The 19,602-nt window shown below is 42.7% G+C and overlaps 1 protein-coding gene across 2 annotated transcripts in view; it reads left to right on the forward strand.

The window, feature by feature from the left end:
* The window catches only part of SYNPR (synaptoporin), a 161,389-nt gene that overhangs the window by 129,134 nt on the left and 12,653 nt on the right, over nucleotides 1-19,602 (forward strand). For both annotated transcript variants that reach the window (XM_081184346.1, XM_081184347.1), the window contains one exon: nucleotides 1,716-1,840. In XM_081184346.1, the coding sequence (XP_081040472.1) occupies nucleotides 1,716-1,840 (125 nt within the window). The remainder of the gene's footprint in view (nucleotides 1-1,715; nucleotides 1,841-19,602) is intronic.

The raw sequence follows: 19,602 nt of genomic DNA on the forward strand, positions 1-19,602 counted from the left end.
TTCACTTACCCTTGTTCCCTGATGGGCAGAGTGCCATTTTGTGGAGAGGTGCCAAAATGTATTGGGCCAGCCCTTGGGGGAGTTTCTGCATAAAATAAGCATCAGTACATATACCCAAGCAGCACATACTCTCAGCCAGGTGTCTCATCCTGCCCAGAAAATATTTAGCAATATGTTTGGCATCAGCTTGGCTGCAGGAGTTACCAGAAGGAGGTTACAAGGTGCCATCCAATCGTCTTAGGGACTCTACTCTGGATTTGCGTAGGGTTTACTCCTTAGCCTTTTCTTCTGAAGATATCCAGCAAGGCAGTGGAGGTTTAGGAACAGAGTTTATGTTCTCCTAGATGAGCTACCTTCCCAGACTGACAAGCCCCATCTGCCCCTCACTTCCCTCTACAACATGGGCAGAAACTGCCTTCTTGACTGTGGGACCCACTCTTGGTCTTGTCTGCTCAATCCGCCGGAGCCTGTCTTTGCATGCAGGGGAAGTCCCTAACTCATCAAGGGTTTGAGAGCCATTGGCTACCCTCACTTGGTTTAGCCGGCCAGTCAAAACCGCTCCTGGGTGTGGCATGCTGTGGCATGCTGACAACTTCTAGGAGTCACGGGTGAGAGATGAGTACAGAGTGGGGACCAAAGGTACACAAACTATCCATTAGGATACCCTACACACTGTGGTTTGTATGAACTGGCTGTCAAATTCACTTTTGCTTTGGAATGTCCTTGTGTCTCTTTGCGTTGATCTATATATACAGATATATAACTGCATGTAACATCTAATAATCCGAAATTACAATTTAAAGTTGTTCGAGGCAGTCTTGCGATGAATTGCTAGCGCTTGGAGCAGGAGGCATTTTCTTTAAGCGTGGCTCCTGATTAGGAATGTAAAAATCGATAACGTCTGAAGTATTGTGAGAGGACTTCCTAAATATGGCTCATCATGTTGGAAAAAATCAATGCAAAATGGGCATGTGGAGTCAGTGTGTCCTAAGAGGGGAGCATTAAGGAGGGTTAACCCATAGAAGCAGGCAGGAAGTAGTCACTAAGGATGAAGCCGGCAAAGGATAGGAAACGTCAGTGATGCTTTCGTTTGATGAAGCTCTTGTTGGTTTCCTGTATGTTGGGTTTTTTGTTTTGTTTTGTTTTTTGATTTTATTAACTCCCAATGGTGCCCTCCCAATGTTTTGGGGGTCCAGCTTTCATTATTCCTGCCCGTTGCTAATACAAGTTGGACCTTACAGTAGTTGGAGTCCAATATTGCCTGGTGGGCACATGCTGGGTTGCTTTCTTCCAATAACTCATTCTTCTTCATTTGAGAGCATGCAACCCTTTGCTGCGATTCACAACTACTGTTTCTCTGGGAGGACAAGTCACTGGCTTTTGATTTAACACTGGTATAGTATCCGTATTAAAATGAAGACTATGCTACAAAAACCCATTAACTTCTGCTTTGGGGGGGGGTATTGTTTTTGCTTGTTATTATGCTATGCATTTTTGTGTTTTTATACATTTAATCGTCCTGTGGTCTTTGGGTGAAGGGTGGTACAGAAATTTATTAAATAAGTAAAATACCTCTTTCCTCTTCCAGAGGACACCTATAATTGTACTGTCATAACTGCTATTCCACAAATGTTTTCACATGCTAAAATTGCACTGGTAGATGAGCTAAAATTACACATGCACATCTATATGTATGTATGTATTTCCCCCCACAGCTTTTTGCAATCTTTGCATTTGCAACATGTGGCGGCTATTCTGGAGGACTGCGGCTCAGCGTGGACTGTGCAAACAAGACAGAGAGCGACCTCAGCATTGACATAGCCTTTGCCTATCCATTCAGGTAATCTGTTGTAGTTCTTTGCCATTCACATGCAAAGGGGTAGCCATTGTCTACTGTGGTTCAGTGTAGTGCTTCCTGTAGATATTTGCAGATGACAAGACATGCAAAGACTTAAGGTGATGTCACTTACTGGTGCATGTCAAGTTGCTTCTAAGCTGGAACCCTTTAGCACTGCTGAGGCTTTGCTTTCCCACAGTTAGCTGGAAGTGGAATTAAACTGAAGACTCCTCAGAAGCACTCAGATTAGCTCCAGCTGATACGTTTGCACCTCACTGACTTCCCTCTGCCAGTAAGTGACTGAGGTCTACTTGACAAGAATCTAGGATAGTGGCTCTGCAATGCCTGGTGACCTGCCTCTGGAAGCATGTGATATTGTTGCACACCATCCCAATCTCTGAGTGGTGCAAGATTTCAGGGGTTCCCAGGGTTTGTGTTTCCTTTTGGGAATGAGGCACAACAGAGACTGTGGTGACTTTATGCCATTTGGTTTATTTACGTATATATGCAGCCCAGCCAGATGGGTGGGGTATAAATAATAATAATAATAATAATAATAATAATAATAATAATAATAATAATAATTTATTATTATTATTATTATGCAACCTGAGCCTACGATGGAGGGGGTTCACACCATCAACACCCCAAAAAGGTCTTGTTTCTCCCATAGCCATAGCCTTGGATTCAAACAGAAATCAGACATTGCTCTCAAACTTTGCTCTGACTCTCTCTCCAGCTTGCTGCTTTACATCTAGGTCACACCACTGCCCCTTTTAACTCAATGCTTTGTCCATTTGTCTCTGAGTAGAGGGAGGGGCCTTACCTATTTAAGCCTATTTCCTTTGTTTTCTTAATGGCCCATCACCCAAGTGATTGCCTCAACACAAGAAGCCAGCCTGGTTTATATTTTGACACTTGCTGGATTCAGGGGTTAGAAGGATCTTGCATACAGCCTACTTCCAACCTCCCAAACTTATAATGCATTTATATGGCAGTGTTCTTCCCCATGGCCAAGTCTTGACTATAATTTTTAGTCCTGTTCACAAGGCTAATGTTTAGGCACAGCAATGTTAATGAAAAGTTTACCAGAAACAACAACAACAACAACTACTACTATCTGTAACTACTACCTATCTGTAACTACTACTACTACTACTACTACTACTTCTAATGAGAAAGGTGTGAGAATAGTGATAAATAGACTCTCGATTTCCCCCCAATTTAATCATTTCTTTAAAAAAGAAACTTTTAATTTTTATAGGAAAATAGTACTGTGCTGCTATTAAAAAGTGGGGGAAAGATTAGTTGATGGGTGTGCTGAACTGGTTACTGGCCACAAAAATGGACTACATCAGAGTCAATAAACTGAAGCTCAGTCCAGACAAGACTGTGATGTTTCTATTGGGTGGTTCTTCTGACTGGACAAGTGGTGTAGACCCTTCGCTAGATGGGCTCACATTCGCTGTGGAAGGGCAGGTCTGTGGTTTGGGGGTGGGGTGGGGATCCCCCTAGATCCACTGTTGTCACTTGAGTACCTTCCACTAGCCTTGACTGGTGGCCCAGCTACAACCTTATCTGGATGATGATAACCTGTCTGCCATAACCTAGGCTCTGGTAACTTCAATATTATATTACAATATTATATTGCATTGTGGTTTTCATGGGTTTGCTTTTGAAGACAGGTGAGGTGAGCCAATCATATAACACTGAATCTGGCACAGGTGCATTGGCTGCCTGTATGCTTCTTTTAATCCATAAAGCTCTTTATGGCTCGGGGCCCCAGTATCTTTCAAAGCACCTCTCCCACTATGATCCTACCTGGACCCTTCGGTCTTCATCTGAAGCTCTCCTCCAGGTGCCTCTGACTTCTTTTGGTTGAAGTTCCCTGGCTGTAGAATGCTGTCCCCAGTGAGGTCCACTTAGTGCCATCATGAATGTCTTCCATGTACTAGGTTTAAACATATCTCTTCGCCCAGACATATGACAAATTATGACAAGTTGGCTGATGGCCTACTTGATGGAAAGTTTTTGCTGCTGAAGATTTTTGTCCTTTTTCCCTGCACTACGAAATGGTTTTCTTGACATATGTTGTTTTTGGTTTTGTGTCATTCCTGTTGGGCTCTTGACATTTTGTAGGAAGTGACTAACAAGTTAAATAGATAAATAATTCTCAGAATGTATGAATGCATTGACTAACAAATTGCCTTTTAAAAACATCAGCTCTCCAAAAGATTCAAATATGTCTTGGTTTCATAGCATCTGAGCTAAGCTGTCCTAGAAAGCCTTTTTTAGCCTAGTGATGTGTCTGATGTGTTTCATAAGCCAGTTTTGGGATGATAAACACCAATGGAAATGAGGGCAAGTGTCCAATGCCAGAAGTTAACAATGCAATATTTTTAAAACCCTGATGTTAATAAGACATAACACATTCACAAGCAGATGCAATGCAAAAAATAAATAAATATGGCTATCAGCCTTCCCCATCCCCCTTGCATCTAAACGGTCATGTCCTGCATCTATAAAAAGTCCCCAAACCTAAAAGTAGATTCACAGATATCTATTTCTTTCTATACAAATTCTATTCCAAGAAATGTTTTTAAAGACAGCAACACCATCTGTCTGTAAAATGGCTATTTCCATCAGACATCATTTGCTGTTTTGCTTTTGAGTTCCATTTATGTCTTTATTGATAGTAATGCTGTTCACTAAATGGATCTGAGCAGCTGGCAAACTCGTGAATTGTTGTTAATTTATGAGATATTTATGCCATACTTGTGCTCCACAGACTTGTACTGCCCTTTATTACAAATGTTAAATTTCCCCCCTTTTTGCTAACTTTGCTGTTCTGTACAATCTTTCATCTCTTGCTTCTTTTAGTATTCATGAAGCAGCTTTGGAAAATTGAGTTATGCAAATTTATAATTTGATTCTCTTCCAAACTTGTCACATTTTATGAGTGTTCTTCACAGAGGATGGGAGGGAGTTCCACAATAGAAATTGCTATTTAAGATGTTGGTTTATATATGTTATTAGTTTATAATAATAATAATATATAAGAAAGAAAGCTTGAAAGCCAGCGTTATTTGGCTCAGATCAGAAATACATAGCTTATTGAACAGAGGTATGCATGATACTTGCTAGTGCACTCCATCTTTATACTTACCCCTTCCTTCCTCCTTTTTTGGTGAGCTGTGATTGAAGTCTTCCTCGGTTAATTAACCATAGTTTCCTGTGAAGTGTGAATCAGGAAACTGTGGTTATCAGCAGGGGCAGACATCTTTCACAATATGGCGCCCTGTGTGAGGCTAAAATTTGGAACCCCCAAATGGATCTTCTCAATTATGGATCTTCTTAATTTTGTTTCCCTTCAACTCGGCACCCTGTGAAGGGGAACCAGCCACACCACCCAAAATCTGGTGATGTTACCAGTACTGGAACAAGCCAGAATATTACTGAAGCCAATTTCAAATCATGTAAGAGCCAAGGCTTATTCTCATCACCATAGTTCTCCAGTTCAGATGTTCTTAGAACTATGGTTAATCAACCCAGGAAGTCTTCAAAAAGAGCACAATGAGAAGGTGGGGAAAGGTAGCATGAGGCTGGGGCATGCGAGTGAAAGACTGCCCCACTACTCTCTTTTTTTAAGGTTTCTCTTAAACCTACAGTCTGGCACTCCTGTTGCCATGATGAGATGCGAGGTTGTGTTTTCTTCAGTATTGTCCATCCTTCATGCTGCCTTGCTTCCGTTGAAATTGCAATACATGCCAGATATAAGGTTGCCCTGTTTGAAGGAAACTTGTAATAGATCTGTTCAAAATTGGGCTAACTGTTGTGATTAAGTATGGATTCCTGGTGCCCATAGCTGCAAAATACTGAATTAAAAAAGTTAAAGTTAACCTCAAACTGTTGCAATTCTCACAGTTTTATTATTCTGTTAAATCTGATTGTGGTGTCTCTGCCCCCCTCCCCCATCCTCTGTTTCTGCAATGATTCACTGCTTTGAGATTTCAAATTATGCCCACAGCATTATTCAAGGGGAGAGATGCAGGAATACCTATAAATGGTTGTTTATTCAATTGTGTCCAGAAAGAGGAAGGAGGCCTATTATATTGCTCCCTGGATAGTTCCCCTGGGGAAAGATTTTTGAAAGAGAGTCTTGAGACAGGTTTGTTTGTTTTTAACAGTGAGGCGAAAAACTGTTTCTTATTGCTTGACTAGGATAAATATATTGTATAAAAGGTTTTTATGTTTGCTCTAGGTTCCCAACAGATCACAGTGCCCTGGAGACCACCTATGTTAAAATGTATCTTTCAGCTTGACTATGTCTGAATTTTTGTGATGACCAATGCTTTTTAGCAAATGAATTTGACTGACACAAGGCGTGTGGATATCTTGGCTTATTAAGATAATGAACATCTAGCTGTTGACACCATTAAGGGATCCCTGACCATTTGGTCCAGTCGTGACCGGCTCTGGGGTTGCAGCGCTCATCTCGCTTTATTGGCCGAGGGAGCCTGCGTACAGCTTCCGGGTCATGTGGCCAGCATGACTAAGTCGCTTCTGGCGAACCAGAGCAGCGCACGGAAACGCCGTTTACCTTCCTGCCGGAGTGGTACCTATTTATCTGCTTGCACTTTTGACGTGCTTTCGAACTGCTAGGTTGGCAGGAGCAGGGACTGAACAACGGGAGCTCACCCCGTTGCGGGTATTCAAACTGCCGACCTTCTGATCAGCAAGTCCTAGGCTCTGTGGTTTAACCCACAGCGCCACCCGCATCCCACATTGACACCATTACCTTCATGCAATATAATGTTTCAGAAATAACATCCATCAGTGGGCTTACTTTAAAACCATATTGTTTATTAAAAGATAGTCTGCCACACATTACTGGAAAGCCTTTGTTGTGGTGGTCTTTCTGCAAAATAAAAATAAAAATCCATGCTTAATTTATTAATTTAATATATAAATAGAAGGCATTATTAATACACTGTCAAGTGGAGATTCATATAAGTTGTCCCAAATAAGCAAAGATATGATCTACTCTGTTATTGACTAGTGTGTATAGAGATGCTGTGTTAATAAAGGAAGATATGAGTCTCACTTGGTAGGATATTATTCATTAATACAGAGAGAAATAATAAAGTTGGGGTTTTATGCAGAATACATCCTTGAGCAGAATTCTTACGCTTTTTTTTTTGGAGTTTGATCAAGCATTCCTTCATGCTATGAAAGGGCTTGAGGAAAGTTTTGTTGGTCAAGAACCACAATTCATGGGATGGTAGAAGGAATAAAAAAGGAAGTGAGTATACAGTTACATGACATGAGGCCATTCATCCACTCCCATTTATTGTAAAGCAGGCATCCCCAAACTCGGCCCTCCAGATGTGTTGCGACTACAACTCCCATCATCCCTAGCTAACAGGACCAGTGGTCAGGCATGATGGGAACTGTAGTCCCAAAACAGCTGGAGGGCCAAATTTGGGGGTGCCTGTTGTTAAGCTTGGTTTGGATACCCAAGAGCTAATGGTGCTGAGCAAGAAGACAGTTTCCTCATCAGGAGGAACTTGTGTATATTCCTTTCTGTTCATGTAATGACAAATACTCAAATTTTTGACATTCTGCCATTGGATATAAACCTACATTAGGCCCACTTATATATGCAGATATCCATATCTCTGATATCTTTTTCCTTACACTATGTCCAAGTCCGCTTGTTCAAATCAAATCAATCTTTATTACAGTCCAGAGACCCAACAAATCATTACAAAGCAATGCACAATTCATACAGCCTACCTCCAGGTTAAACAAGCATTTTGTTCAAAATGCTTGTTCATTCTTTCTTACACATACACACATTAATGGACACAGGTCCACAGTTCCTTAGGGCCACATAGTCCCATAGGTCTATTATTATTATTATTATTATTATTATTATTATTATTATTATTATTATTATTATTATTATTATTTGTGCAAAGCTGGAATGTCCGTAAGCATTTCATAACCTTGCATTCCAGCACTAACCTCGTGGCTAGCAAGATCTTGTTTCAATGTTCTGAAACTCTACGTTCTTATAGCCAACAGCAATGGTGGTTTCAAAAGTTGTGCACCTTTTGTTTGCCTCGTTTTGTTTTTGTTTACTTGCTTTGGAGTGGTGGTGGTGAGTAAAATCACTATTTCCCCCCTGCAATCCTTTATATTAATTTGATACCTTAGTTGTCCGTCTGCAATCCTGCTAAGAGATTACAGTGGTGCCCCGCAAGACGAATGCCTCGCAAGACGGAAAACTCGCTAGACGAAAGAGTTTTCCGTTTTGGAGGTGCTTCGCAAAACGAATCTCCTATGGGCTTGCTTCGCAAGACGACAATGTATTGTGAGTTCCTGCTGGTTTTTTTCCTTTTCCCCCTCCTTTTTCTAAGCCGCTAAGCCGCTTATCAGCTGATCCGATCAGCAGATAAACCGCTAAAAGCCGCTGATAGCGCTAATCCGCTAATCCATCAATGGGCTTGCTTCGCAAGACGAAAAAACCGCTAGACGAAGAGATTCACAGAATGGATTCTTTTCGTCTTGCGAGGCACCACTGTACTCAGAGCTGACTTTGAAAAGAGATATATAGATTATGATTCAAATGTAACAGAGAGTGCCTTTGCTGGCAGTGCTGGCATCAAAAGGCCTGAGTAAATCACCTCTGTATCTGTTAAATTAGGACCTTCAGCCACTCAGCGCCTTTGTTCAAGAGACAGGTAAGCTTCTTCGTGGAAAGAACATCACAGGTTTTTCCTTCACTGCACCTGGGAGTGAATAAATCTGTTTTTGTGCAGCATTTCTTCACCAGTTCCTCCCTGATTTATGATTACTGGTTGACAGTGGAAGAGTTGAGGGGGTGAGCCTGAAACAAAAGATGCCACGCAGAGAGCCCACGGAGCTTGTACCTGTCGTGACTGTCAAACGCTGTGCTGGAAACAAGAAGCTAAAATTTAAAAATTTGGATCTATCGGTATGACTCAGTTCTAGAAGCAGTTGTGTGTTTGTGTCAGTTTTTCTCTTTCTTCATCCTTGAACTTGGTGCAAAAGAAAGGATATCTGCCGTGGCTTGGAAAGCGTTGGAACAAGACGGTGCAGCTGATCATACAGGAAACTGTGACAGTTACTGTATTTTTCACCCTATAAGACACACCCAACCATAAGACGCACCTAGTTTTTAGAGGATGAAAACAAGAAAAAAAATTCTGAATCAAATGTTCTTGAAGAGGCTTTGCACGGCTATCCCTAAAGCCAGAACAGCAAGAGGGATTGCTGCACAGCAATCCCTCTTGCTGTTCTGGCTTCAGCGATAGCTGCGCAGCCTGCATTCGCTCTATAAGACGCACACACATTTCCCCTTACTTTTTAGGAGGGGAAAAGTGTGTCTTATAGAGCGAAAAATACGGTAAATAAACAAATGGTACCTAAACATGAACGAACCAAAAGCCCTTCCCTAAGAAGGAATTGATCTAGAAAAGAGCTATTTAGCAACACACTTAACTAAATTTTGTACAGTTGATAAAGTGGAGCTTTTAAATCATAGAATCATAGAATCATAGAATCATAGAGTTGGAAGAGACCACAAGGGCCATCGAGTCCAACCCCCTGCCAAGCAGGAAACACCATCAGAGAACTCCTGACATATGGTTGTCAAGCCTCTGCTTAAAGACCTCCAAAGTAGGAGACTCCACCACACTCCTTGGCAGCAAATTCCACTGTCGAACAGCTCTTACTGTCAGGAAGTTCTTCCTAATGTTTAGGTGGAATCTTCTTTCTTGTAGTTTGGATCCATTGCTCCGTGTCCGCTTCTCTGGAGCAGCAGAAAACAACCTTTCTCCCTCCTCTATGTGACATCCTTTTATATATTTGAACATGGCTATCATATCACCCCTTAACCTCCTCTTCTCCAGGCTAAACATGCCCAGCTCCCTTAGCTTTTCCTCATAAGGCATCGTTTCCAGGCCTTTGACCATTTTGGTTGCCCTCCTCTGGACACGTTCCAGTTTGTCAGTGTCCTTCTTGAATTGTGGTGCCCAGAACTGGACACAGTACTCCAGGTGTGGTCTGACCAGAGCAGAATACAGTGGCACTATTACTTCCCTTGATCTAGATGCTATACTCCTATTGATGCAGCCCAGAATTGCATTGGCTTTTTTAGCTGCCGCGTCACACTGTTGGCTCATGTCAAGTTTGTGGTCAACCAAGACTCCTAGATCCTTTTCACATGTACTGCTCTCAAGCCAAGTGTCACCCATCTTGTATTTGTGCCTCTCATTTTTTTTGCCCAAGTGCAATACTTTACATTTCTCCCTGTTAAAATTCATCTTGTTTGTTTTTGCCCAGTTCTCTAATCTGTCAAGGTCGTTTTGAAGTGTGATCCTGTCCTCTGGGGTGTTAGCCACCCCTCCCAGTTTGGTGTCATCTGCAAATTTGATCAGGATGCCCTTGAGTCCATCATCCAAGTCATTGATAAAGATGTTGAATAAGACCGGGCCCAAGACAGAACCCTGTGGCACCCCACTAGTCACTCTTCTCCAGGATGAAGAGGAACCATTGATGAGCACCCTTTGGGTTCGGTCAGTCAGCCAGTTACAAATCCACTGAGTGGTAGCATAGTCAAGACCGCATTTTACCAGCTTCTTTACAAGAATATCATGGGGCACCTTGTCAAATGCCTTGCTGAAATCAAGGTAGGCTACATCCACTGCGTTCCCTTCATCTACCAGGCTTGTAATTCTGTCAAAAAACGAGATCAGGTTAGTCTGACATGACTTATTTTTCAGAAATCCATGCTGACTATTGGTGATCACAGCATTCCTTTCTAGGTGCTCACAGACTGTTTGCTTAATGATCTGCTCCAGAATCTTCCCTGCTATTGATGTCAGACTGACTGGGCGGTAATTATTTGGGTCCTCTCTTTTCCCCTTTTTGAAAATAGGGACAACATTTGCCCTCCTCCAGTCTGCCGGGACTTCGCCTGTTCTCCAGGAATTCTCAAAGATGACTGCCAGTGGTTCTGAGATCACATCTGCCAGTTCTTTTAATACTCTTGGATGCAGTTCATCTGGCCCTGGAGACTTGAATACATCTAAACTAGCCAAATATTCTTGTACTATCTCCTTAGTTATTCTGGGCTGTGTTTCCTTTGCTGAATCATTTGCTCCAAATTCTTCAGGTCGGGCATTGTTTTCTTTATCGGAGAAGACTGAGGCAAAGAAGGAATTGAGGAGTTCAGCCCTTTCTGTGTCCCCTGTTTGCATTTCACCATCTTCTCCTCTGAGTGACCCCACTGTTTCTTTGTTCTTCCTTTTGCTACGAACATACCCATAAAAGCCTTTTTTGTTGCTTTTAACCTCTCTAGCAAGCCTGAGTTCATTCTGTGCTTTAGCTTTTCTGACTTTGTGTCTACACGTGCTGGCTATTTGTTTGAATTCCTCTTTGGTGGTTTCCCCCCTTTTCCATTTTTTGTACACATCCTTTTTTAATCTTAATTCAGTTAAAAGTTCTTTTGATAGCCACCCTGGCTTCTTTAGGCACCTTCCATGTTTCCGTCTCATTGGTATTGCCTGACGTTGTGCTTTTACTATCTCCCTCTTAACAAACTCCCAGCCATCATGCACTCCCTTTCCTTTTAGTATTGCTGTCCATGGGATCTCACCCAGCACTTCCCTAAGTTTTATGAAGTCGGCTTTCTTAAAGTCAAGAAATTGAGTCCTAGTATGCTTGGCTGCTCCTTTCCGCTGTATAGTAAACTTCAGAAGAGCATGATCACTCGCGCCTAATGATCCTTCCACATCTACCCCACTAACTAGGTCATCAACATTGGTTAGGACCAGATCTAAAATGGCTGTTCCTCTTGTTGCTTCTCCCACTTTCTGGACAATGAAGTTGTCTGCAAGGCCAGTGAGGAATCTGTTTGACCTTATGCTCTTGGCTGAGTTTGACGTCCAACAAATATCCGGGTAATTGAAGTCCCCCATTACTACTATCTCCCTTCCTTTTGCATGCTTGGCCATCTGTTCCAGGAAGGCATCATCTATGTCCTCCGTTTGGCTTGGGGATCTATAGTAAATTCCCACAATGAGGTCTCTGTTATTCTTCTCTCCCTTAATTTTGACCCAAATGCTCTCACTTTGGCTTTGAGGTTCTAAATCTTGGATCTCTTCACAGGTATACACATCCCTGACATATAATGCCACTCCTCCTCCTTTCTTGTCTGGTCTGTTTCTCTGAAATAGATTGTATCCCCCCATTATTACATTCCAATTGTGGGACTTATCCCACCAGGTTTCAGTGATGCCTATTATGTCATATTTAGTTTGCTGTACCAAGAGCTCAAGCTCATCTTGTTTATTTCCCATGCTTTGTGCATTAGTGTACAGACATTGAAGTCCATTGATCATTCCCCCGTGTCTCTTATTTAAGGATTTTTTCCTCCCACCACTAGGTCCGCGTGCTGTTTGCTCCATTTGGTCTATGACATTTGGATGATCATCTTCATTAATTGATAGACTCCTACCTTCAGGAGCACTGTCTCCCTCCCCCACATTAGTCAGTTTAAAGCCCGACTGATGAGGTTTCTGAGATTTTTGGCAAAAACATTTCTCCCAACCGTTGTGAGGTGCAGCCCATCACTTGCCAGAAGTCCATCTTCAAGAAACTGCAGTCCGTGATCTAAGAATCCAAACCGTTCCTGTTTACACCATTTGCGAAGCCAGCTGTTCACTTCCACTATTTTCCCCTCTCTCCCTGGGCCACGTCGTTCAACTGGGAGGACAGACGAGATGACAATTTGTGCATTTAGTTGCTTCAATTTCCTGCCAAGAGCCTCGTAGTCTCTTTTGATCTTCTGGAGGCTATTGCTTGCAGTGTCATTGGTTCCCACATGAACCAAGAGGAAGGGGTATTTGTCAGTGGGTTTTATGATTCCTTGCAGTCGTTCAGTTACATCTTGGATCTTAGCCCCGGGGAGACAACACACTTCCCGAGACATCTTGTCAGGCCCACAGATCACTGCTTCTGTTCCCCTCAGTAGGGAATCCCCTATTACCACTACACGCCTCCTCTTGGGTTTGGTCGGGGTTCTACCGTGAGCTGTCCGTTCCAAGGTCGCCTGCACATTCCCTGAGGACTGACTTTGCTGCTCGTCTTCATATACCTGATCGACTGTAATGAGGGAGAGATCCTCAAATGGAGTCTGCTCTTCGTCTTCCATGCTAGGGGAGAGGACCTCAAAGCGATTGTGTATTTCTAAACAATCAGAGTGAACCCTGGGCCTCCTACTTCTTTGAGTCACGTTTCTCCATATATCTGGCTCCTGTGTTGGTGAACTATCCTCCTTCTCAGGGGAGTCCCCTGTCTCCTCCTTGGTGGGGACGGTGTGCTCTGTTGCTTCCAAGAAGAGCTCCAGCTCTCTAATTCTTTGGAGCGTAGCTACACGTTCCTCCAGTTGCTGGACTTTGTCTTTTAAGAGGGCAATCAACATGCAATTGCTGCAGGTAAAGCTGCCTGCAACCTTTGGCAAGATGGCAAACATTTCGCAGGAATCGCAGGCGACTGCAGCTGTTCCCTCCCCTTCCATCTTGAGATCGTGTCGTTGGGGGTGGCTACAGAGGTCCTCCATCATAAAAAGCTTGAAGACAGGACAAATAACTTCCCCCACAAAAAAACCTAGGTCTCCCCCAACAAACGTTTGAGACTAGCTCCCCTAAATCTAAAAGATGGGTATAACTGCGCGCGCCACTAGGCCCTGCAAACTCTGATAAGCTCCTCCCACAGCTAATCCCCTGCCTCAACAGAAACCCTGCCCCCTCTGACCTTTACACAGGGAAAACAGCTAATCAGCCACAAAGAAACACACACACACACACACACACACAAGAAAACCCTTTTTGCTCCTTCTTCAACTACTGTACTTCGCCAATGGTAATTTTAAGAGAGCATTCTCTTCCCATTGGCATGTTTTATAAATTATTCTTGCGGAGCTACGATAGCGAACCTCAGGGCCTCCTGATGTTGCTGGACCACAACTCCCATAATTCCTGACCATTGGACATTCTGGCCGGGGCTGGTGGGAACTGGAGTCCCACAATGACTGGAGGGCCACAAGTTCCCCTTTCCTATTCTGGAGGGATGCACACATAAGGAAAGGCTAACAATCAGAATTTACACTGAGAATTAAGCTGAGATCTGAACTAAGGGCCATGCCCAGAACTGGCCACTGGCCTACACTGGTTCTTGCTTGCTGGGCTGATGAAGCATCCATTCAATTCTATTGTTTTATTTCTTTATTTCAATCGTGTATATTCGGCTAAGCAACATAATTTTTTGTAAGCGATGTACAGCAAAGTTGTCCAAGGGACACAAAAGATAAAATCAATTAAAATCAATCAGGAAATCAAATTCCTTTCCCCCACCCCCACCCCCCTCACACCTCATATAGTAAAAAAATAAAATAATATCTGCTGGGTTCAGTCTACCCAGCACTTTATGCATCTGTGTTCAATAATGCATCAGGACAGCCAGAGATCTGAAGCTCTGCCAATTAATTATACAAACCGCCCCGCCAGGATGGGCAGCAAGGAATAGGTCAGTGCTTTTATGATCAACTTCCACAATTCAGTGTCGCGTTGTGGTCCCAGCAGTGCAGTTTCCATGTAATTTGGGGCTTTTGTGAATGGATTAGCCTAAGCGGACCTTTTTTCGTTGTGTTTCTTTTTCTAAATTGCTCTCACTTCAGTTGGAAAGGAAACAAGCAAAGAGTGTAATGTTGCACCCCGCCGTGCAGAATTTGGGAGAAGTATCCTTCAGGGCACACAAAACTCTCGTTGTGACATTTTCAGCAGCTCAGCTCCCCTTTTTTATATTTAATGCGACCTAATGATAGAAAGTAGACCCAAGGCTCCAGCATCTTTCTTAGGAAGGTGAAACTACAAGTGTCTTCATTTAATAGTGATCCCGGTGGTCAAGAAGTTATTATAGGTTTGGGGGGCAGGGATGGGACAAGTCCTAACCCAAATTTTGCTGCCTCATGTATAGGACCCATGACCTTGACCTGATTTTCATTGGTGTTTCAAAGGGAGTAGAAAAATAAGAAAAGCTTGTTCATTGTGCTGCCAGGGCTGGCAAAACTGCACAGATGCATTGGCTACTTAACACAGAGATGTTTCCCTCTTTTCATATACTGTGTGCTGTAGCCTTGTGCCAGAGGATTGCCTGGGAAACCAATTGCCTGAAAGGCTAGCCATTTTGCAGCCTAATATGAAGGACCAGATGAGCATCCTCATCACTCTGACCAGACAGCAGCTGAATCTTTCCTCCACACTGACAATAAGGCAGCATCTTCCGTTGTGCTTAAGGGGCAGCGGGTTAACTTAGGGTGCACAAGTCAAGATACGAACCATACAGGCACAGCCCTGTCCTCTGAACACGTGGGCACCACTCATTACTACCAGCATCTAATGCCTAGGGCAACTGACACACTCTGCCCAATGGCAGAGCTGGACCGGATTGTCTAGTGGGGAAATGTGACTCTGATTTGCTTGTGTCGCAGACTCGCTTCCTCTGCAGCAGGGAAATTTGTGAGCAGTCACAGAAGAGGTGAATTATACATAGATCTGCAGGAGTGTACCATGAACTCTATAACCTCCCATTTCATCATCAAGTCTCAGCTTTGCTCAACCCTAGTTATTATGGGGGGGTAATGTCTAAAATACTTTTGTAGTAATAATAATAATAATAATAATAATAATAATAATATTTTATTTGTATCCCGCCCTCCCCAGCCAAAGCTGGGCTCAGAGCGGCTAACAACAGTAAAAATAACACAGTTTACATAAAATCACAATCAATTAATTGATAATCAAGTAATTTCGTTGTCCCCGAAGGGGGCAATGACAATAAAGATATTATTATTATTATTATTATTATTATTATTATTATTATTATTATTATTATTAAATATATTCTAAAATCAATTCATTCTAAAATCAATTCAGAGTCAAATTAATGGCAACCATTGGGCTAGAGTTCTATGAGGATTACAGAAGGAGGGGGTCAGACTGTGCCTTGGCCAAAGGCCTGGTGGAACAGCTGTGTCTTGCAGGCCCTGTGGAAAGATGTCAAGTCTCGCAGGGCTCTAGTCTCTTGTGACAGAGCGTTCCACCAGATCGGGGCCACAGCCAAAAAAGCCCTGGCTCTGGTTGAGGCCAGCCTGTGGCCCAGGATCTCCAAGAAGTTTTTATTTGAAGACCGTAAGGTCCTCCGTATTTATTACAACTCTGCTTGCAGTGAGATTGAAAGATTAAATGAATGTGTGACTCAGTGCATTCATTCATTCATTCATTCATTCATTCATTCATTCATTCATTCATTTTTTTATGGTTATACCTCCTCTGTCCCTCCTACCAGAGCCCAGGGTGGCTTACAACTGCCTTAATAACAGAGCACAACTATCACATGGTTAGGATAGCACTTTGTTAGAGAAGGGCTGTATCTCCCAATCTCTGAAGTACTCTCAGAAAAACCATGACCTTCTACAAAGGCCTAGAAAGACCCCAGCCCATTACAAATGGAGATGGGCAGATTTCACCCTTCACTAATTTCTGCAGGATGTAAGAAATCGATCCTTTAGAATATTGGCTCCATTTGTGTTACCCAAAATACATTTATCCATGGTTTGGAAGACTTTAATTTAGTTCTCTGCTCAGTGCAGTGATGGATAGGGTATGTAAATGATTATTCAATCGACATTTCTGACTGATGTTTTTCCCCAGCTCAAAAAAATGGAAAGAAATGTGCAGGTAGGAGGGGATGGGGTTGTATGTTACAGATCAGCTTTTCAAAGCCTGCTGCAAAAATTGTTCTCCATTAATGCATTATACTATGCATTATACCGGAACTTATCAATTGTCCTCATTCCACTTCCCCAAATTCCCCAAGCTACCTGTATGGTTTCAGTTTCCACTCTTTTAAAATCCTGAAAGCCTTTGTACTTTGAGAAGAGTGTGGATTCCAGTTCATAAACTTAATTTGTAGAGTTTAGAATGCTCGAATCCATTAATTGCTGTTGTGGAAGAGAGATGGAGAGCTTATAAAAAAGGAAAATTAATGCCTGGATCAAATGCTTAAGGGGGGGGAAATGTGCTTTTTTTCCCAGTGGTCCTTGCTTATCTAGTTGGTGCTGATGGTCAGCACACTCATCTTTCAGATCATCCTAATTCTGTACCGACCACAACCCAATTGCACTCATTTGTAAACCTTCTTTACCACCACTTCTCCACTGGTGGAACAATCATAATAATGCAACGCTGAATTCCACCCAAAACTTAGAAATTGCAGAATCTTACCAATTTTTGTGTGTATCCATTCTCCTAATGGATAGACATTCTCCTAACGGATAGACTTATTTTGTTGTGGAGACAACAGCTATCTCAGCTGGCAAGCTCTTAAGGTTGTGATCCTGTTGACAGTATGGGATGGGCCCTTCTTTAGATAAATTCTAAGCCATTCAGGTCTTTAGAAGTCAAAACTAAAAGCTTGAGTTGGGATTCATGACAAATAGACAACCAGCACAGATCTTTGAAAATTAATGACCCCGTATAGTCTGGTCTGTTGAAACTCTGTTCACTGCATTTTGCACCAACTGCAGCCTCCAAAGTGTATTCAAGGGCAGCTCCATGTAAAACAAATGGCAATGGTCGAAATAGGGGGTTACTAGAACATATTAAACTACAGTCAGGCTTTCACCTGTCCCAGGATGGCTGTAACTGGCAAACCAACTAGAGGTAGGATAAATCATTGTTTCTCATTTTCCAAAAGAACTTCCTGGCTTCTTTCTTTAACTCCAGAGGTTGAAACTCCATTTCTACATCCTGCTACAACCTAGCAAGTCATTATTTTTCTTTATAACTGTGAGAATACATGGTGGAGATTTCAGATTTCTTCCCATGGATATATCCATAATAAGTAAGGAGGAGTCTGCTGCTGAGAACCAGTCTTTGCCAGCCTAATTGGACCCAGCCCACATTTCTCTACAATCTGTGGAAGAACTTGCTGCTGAGATGTAGCATTTGCCCAGCTCAGTTCAACCAAGCCAATATTGTGGGACAGAATTTTTGCTGGAGAGCCAATGACCACCCAGCTAACATTAAACCTAGGTTTACCTGTTGTTTGCAGAGCACGTTACTAATGAGAACCAGCATTTTCAACCCAAAGATTCCCCCTTCCCCCCTTTTTTTTATCAAGGGACTGAGTCAACCCATCCAAAATGCAATTCTCCAGGTGAGGCTTGCCTGTTTTCCCCACCTGTGTAATGAATGCAGGTCTAATCATTCCCTATATGCTAAAGCAGAAACAATAGTGCATTTGTGCCTGTACCAAATGCAACCTTGAGAATACATTCAGACTAATTTTAGCTGATTCACGCTAGCTCCTCTTAATGATGAGAGGGTTTTCTAATTTTTGAAAGCGTAGATGATTTTGATGCATACCAATCAGGATGAGTCTGTCTGCTAACACAGCTTGACTGTCTGTTGGAGGAGCTTTCTCAGGAGAACAGAATATACCTGCTTCTGCCATACACTGAGAGGAGTAATGAGAGAGCGAGGAACAGCAAAGAATAGTTCATCACTGCTATGAATACCTCCAATTACTCCTGCCATTCTGTGTGTTGAGGAGTTTTCTGTTAGGGAAGAATGGGGCAGCCCAAGGGAGGCGCAAGCTACATATTACACACCACCTGCAATTTAAAGCTAGGAGGTTGTCAGGGAGCAATGAATGATGAAAGTTACAGGAAAGTGCCATGCAATCATGTGCATATTTGCCCAAGCTGCATACACACATTTTATTCTAGAATCTATGGAGACTCTGGACTCAGTCCACAAACAACACAAATCTGTTGCGTATTTTGCATTCATCAGAAAAGAACCTCAAGGAACAATTCATGCCCACTGCCTTGTAGGACATCTTTGGGTGAAGTCAAGGCTAAGGAGTAAACCTTACACAAACTGAGGGTGGGGTTCTTAAGGCAGTTGGATGGCATCTTGTATGTCTCCTTCCAGCAACTCCTGCAACCAACCTGGTGTCAAATGTATTCTTTTACTTTCCTTTGAACGATATCAGCGAGAAGCCCAGGATCTTGATTGTTATGTACTGAGTTGAATAGGATCCAAAATGCATCAGTCGGATTGGTCCTAGAACAATAGGATTCAGAATGCAGCAGTCTGATTGGTCCTAGAACAATGCGGCAGTATGATTGGTCTACAGGAGCCACCCGATCCGGCTCCAGATGGAAGTGAATCCACAACCTGATTGGCCTACAGGAGAATTCCAGAATTAGCCAATCACGTGCAACCCATTGTGTAAATAATGTATATAAGAGAGGACTTTCATTCCTCCTCACCACTATGAGCTGAATAAAGAGCATGAAATCCACTCTCGACTCACTGATACACACTACTCAGGCTTGTGCCCCAGAGAGGTCACTTTGATGCTGCAAATGCAGCATGTCCAATTGAAAACAGGTGTAGGCTATCCTGGAAAGGTGATGTGTGTGTTCACCTCTACCCAGTGATGTTGTGGGTGGGTGTGATTGGGCAATGATTGGAAGATAGAGAAGCAAGGTTGTAAGAGTGTTTGTGCCACTGCAGTCTATTTAAAGATTACTCAGGTCTTGATTCAAGGGGTGCTGTGTGGATTAATAATAAATTTTATTTATACCCCGCCCTCCCCAGCCAAGA

Source organism: Podarcis bocagei (genome assembly GCF_964188305.1).
Source record: "Podarcis bocagei genome assembly, chromosome: 2".
Classification (NCBI taxonomy): domain Eukaryota; kingdom Metazoa; phylum Chordata; class Lepidosauria; order Squamata; family Lacertidae; genus Podarcis; species Podarcis bocagei.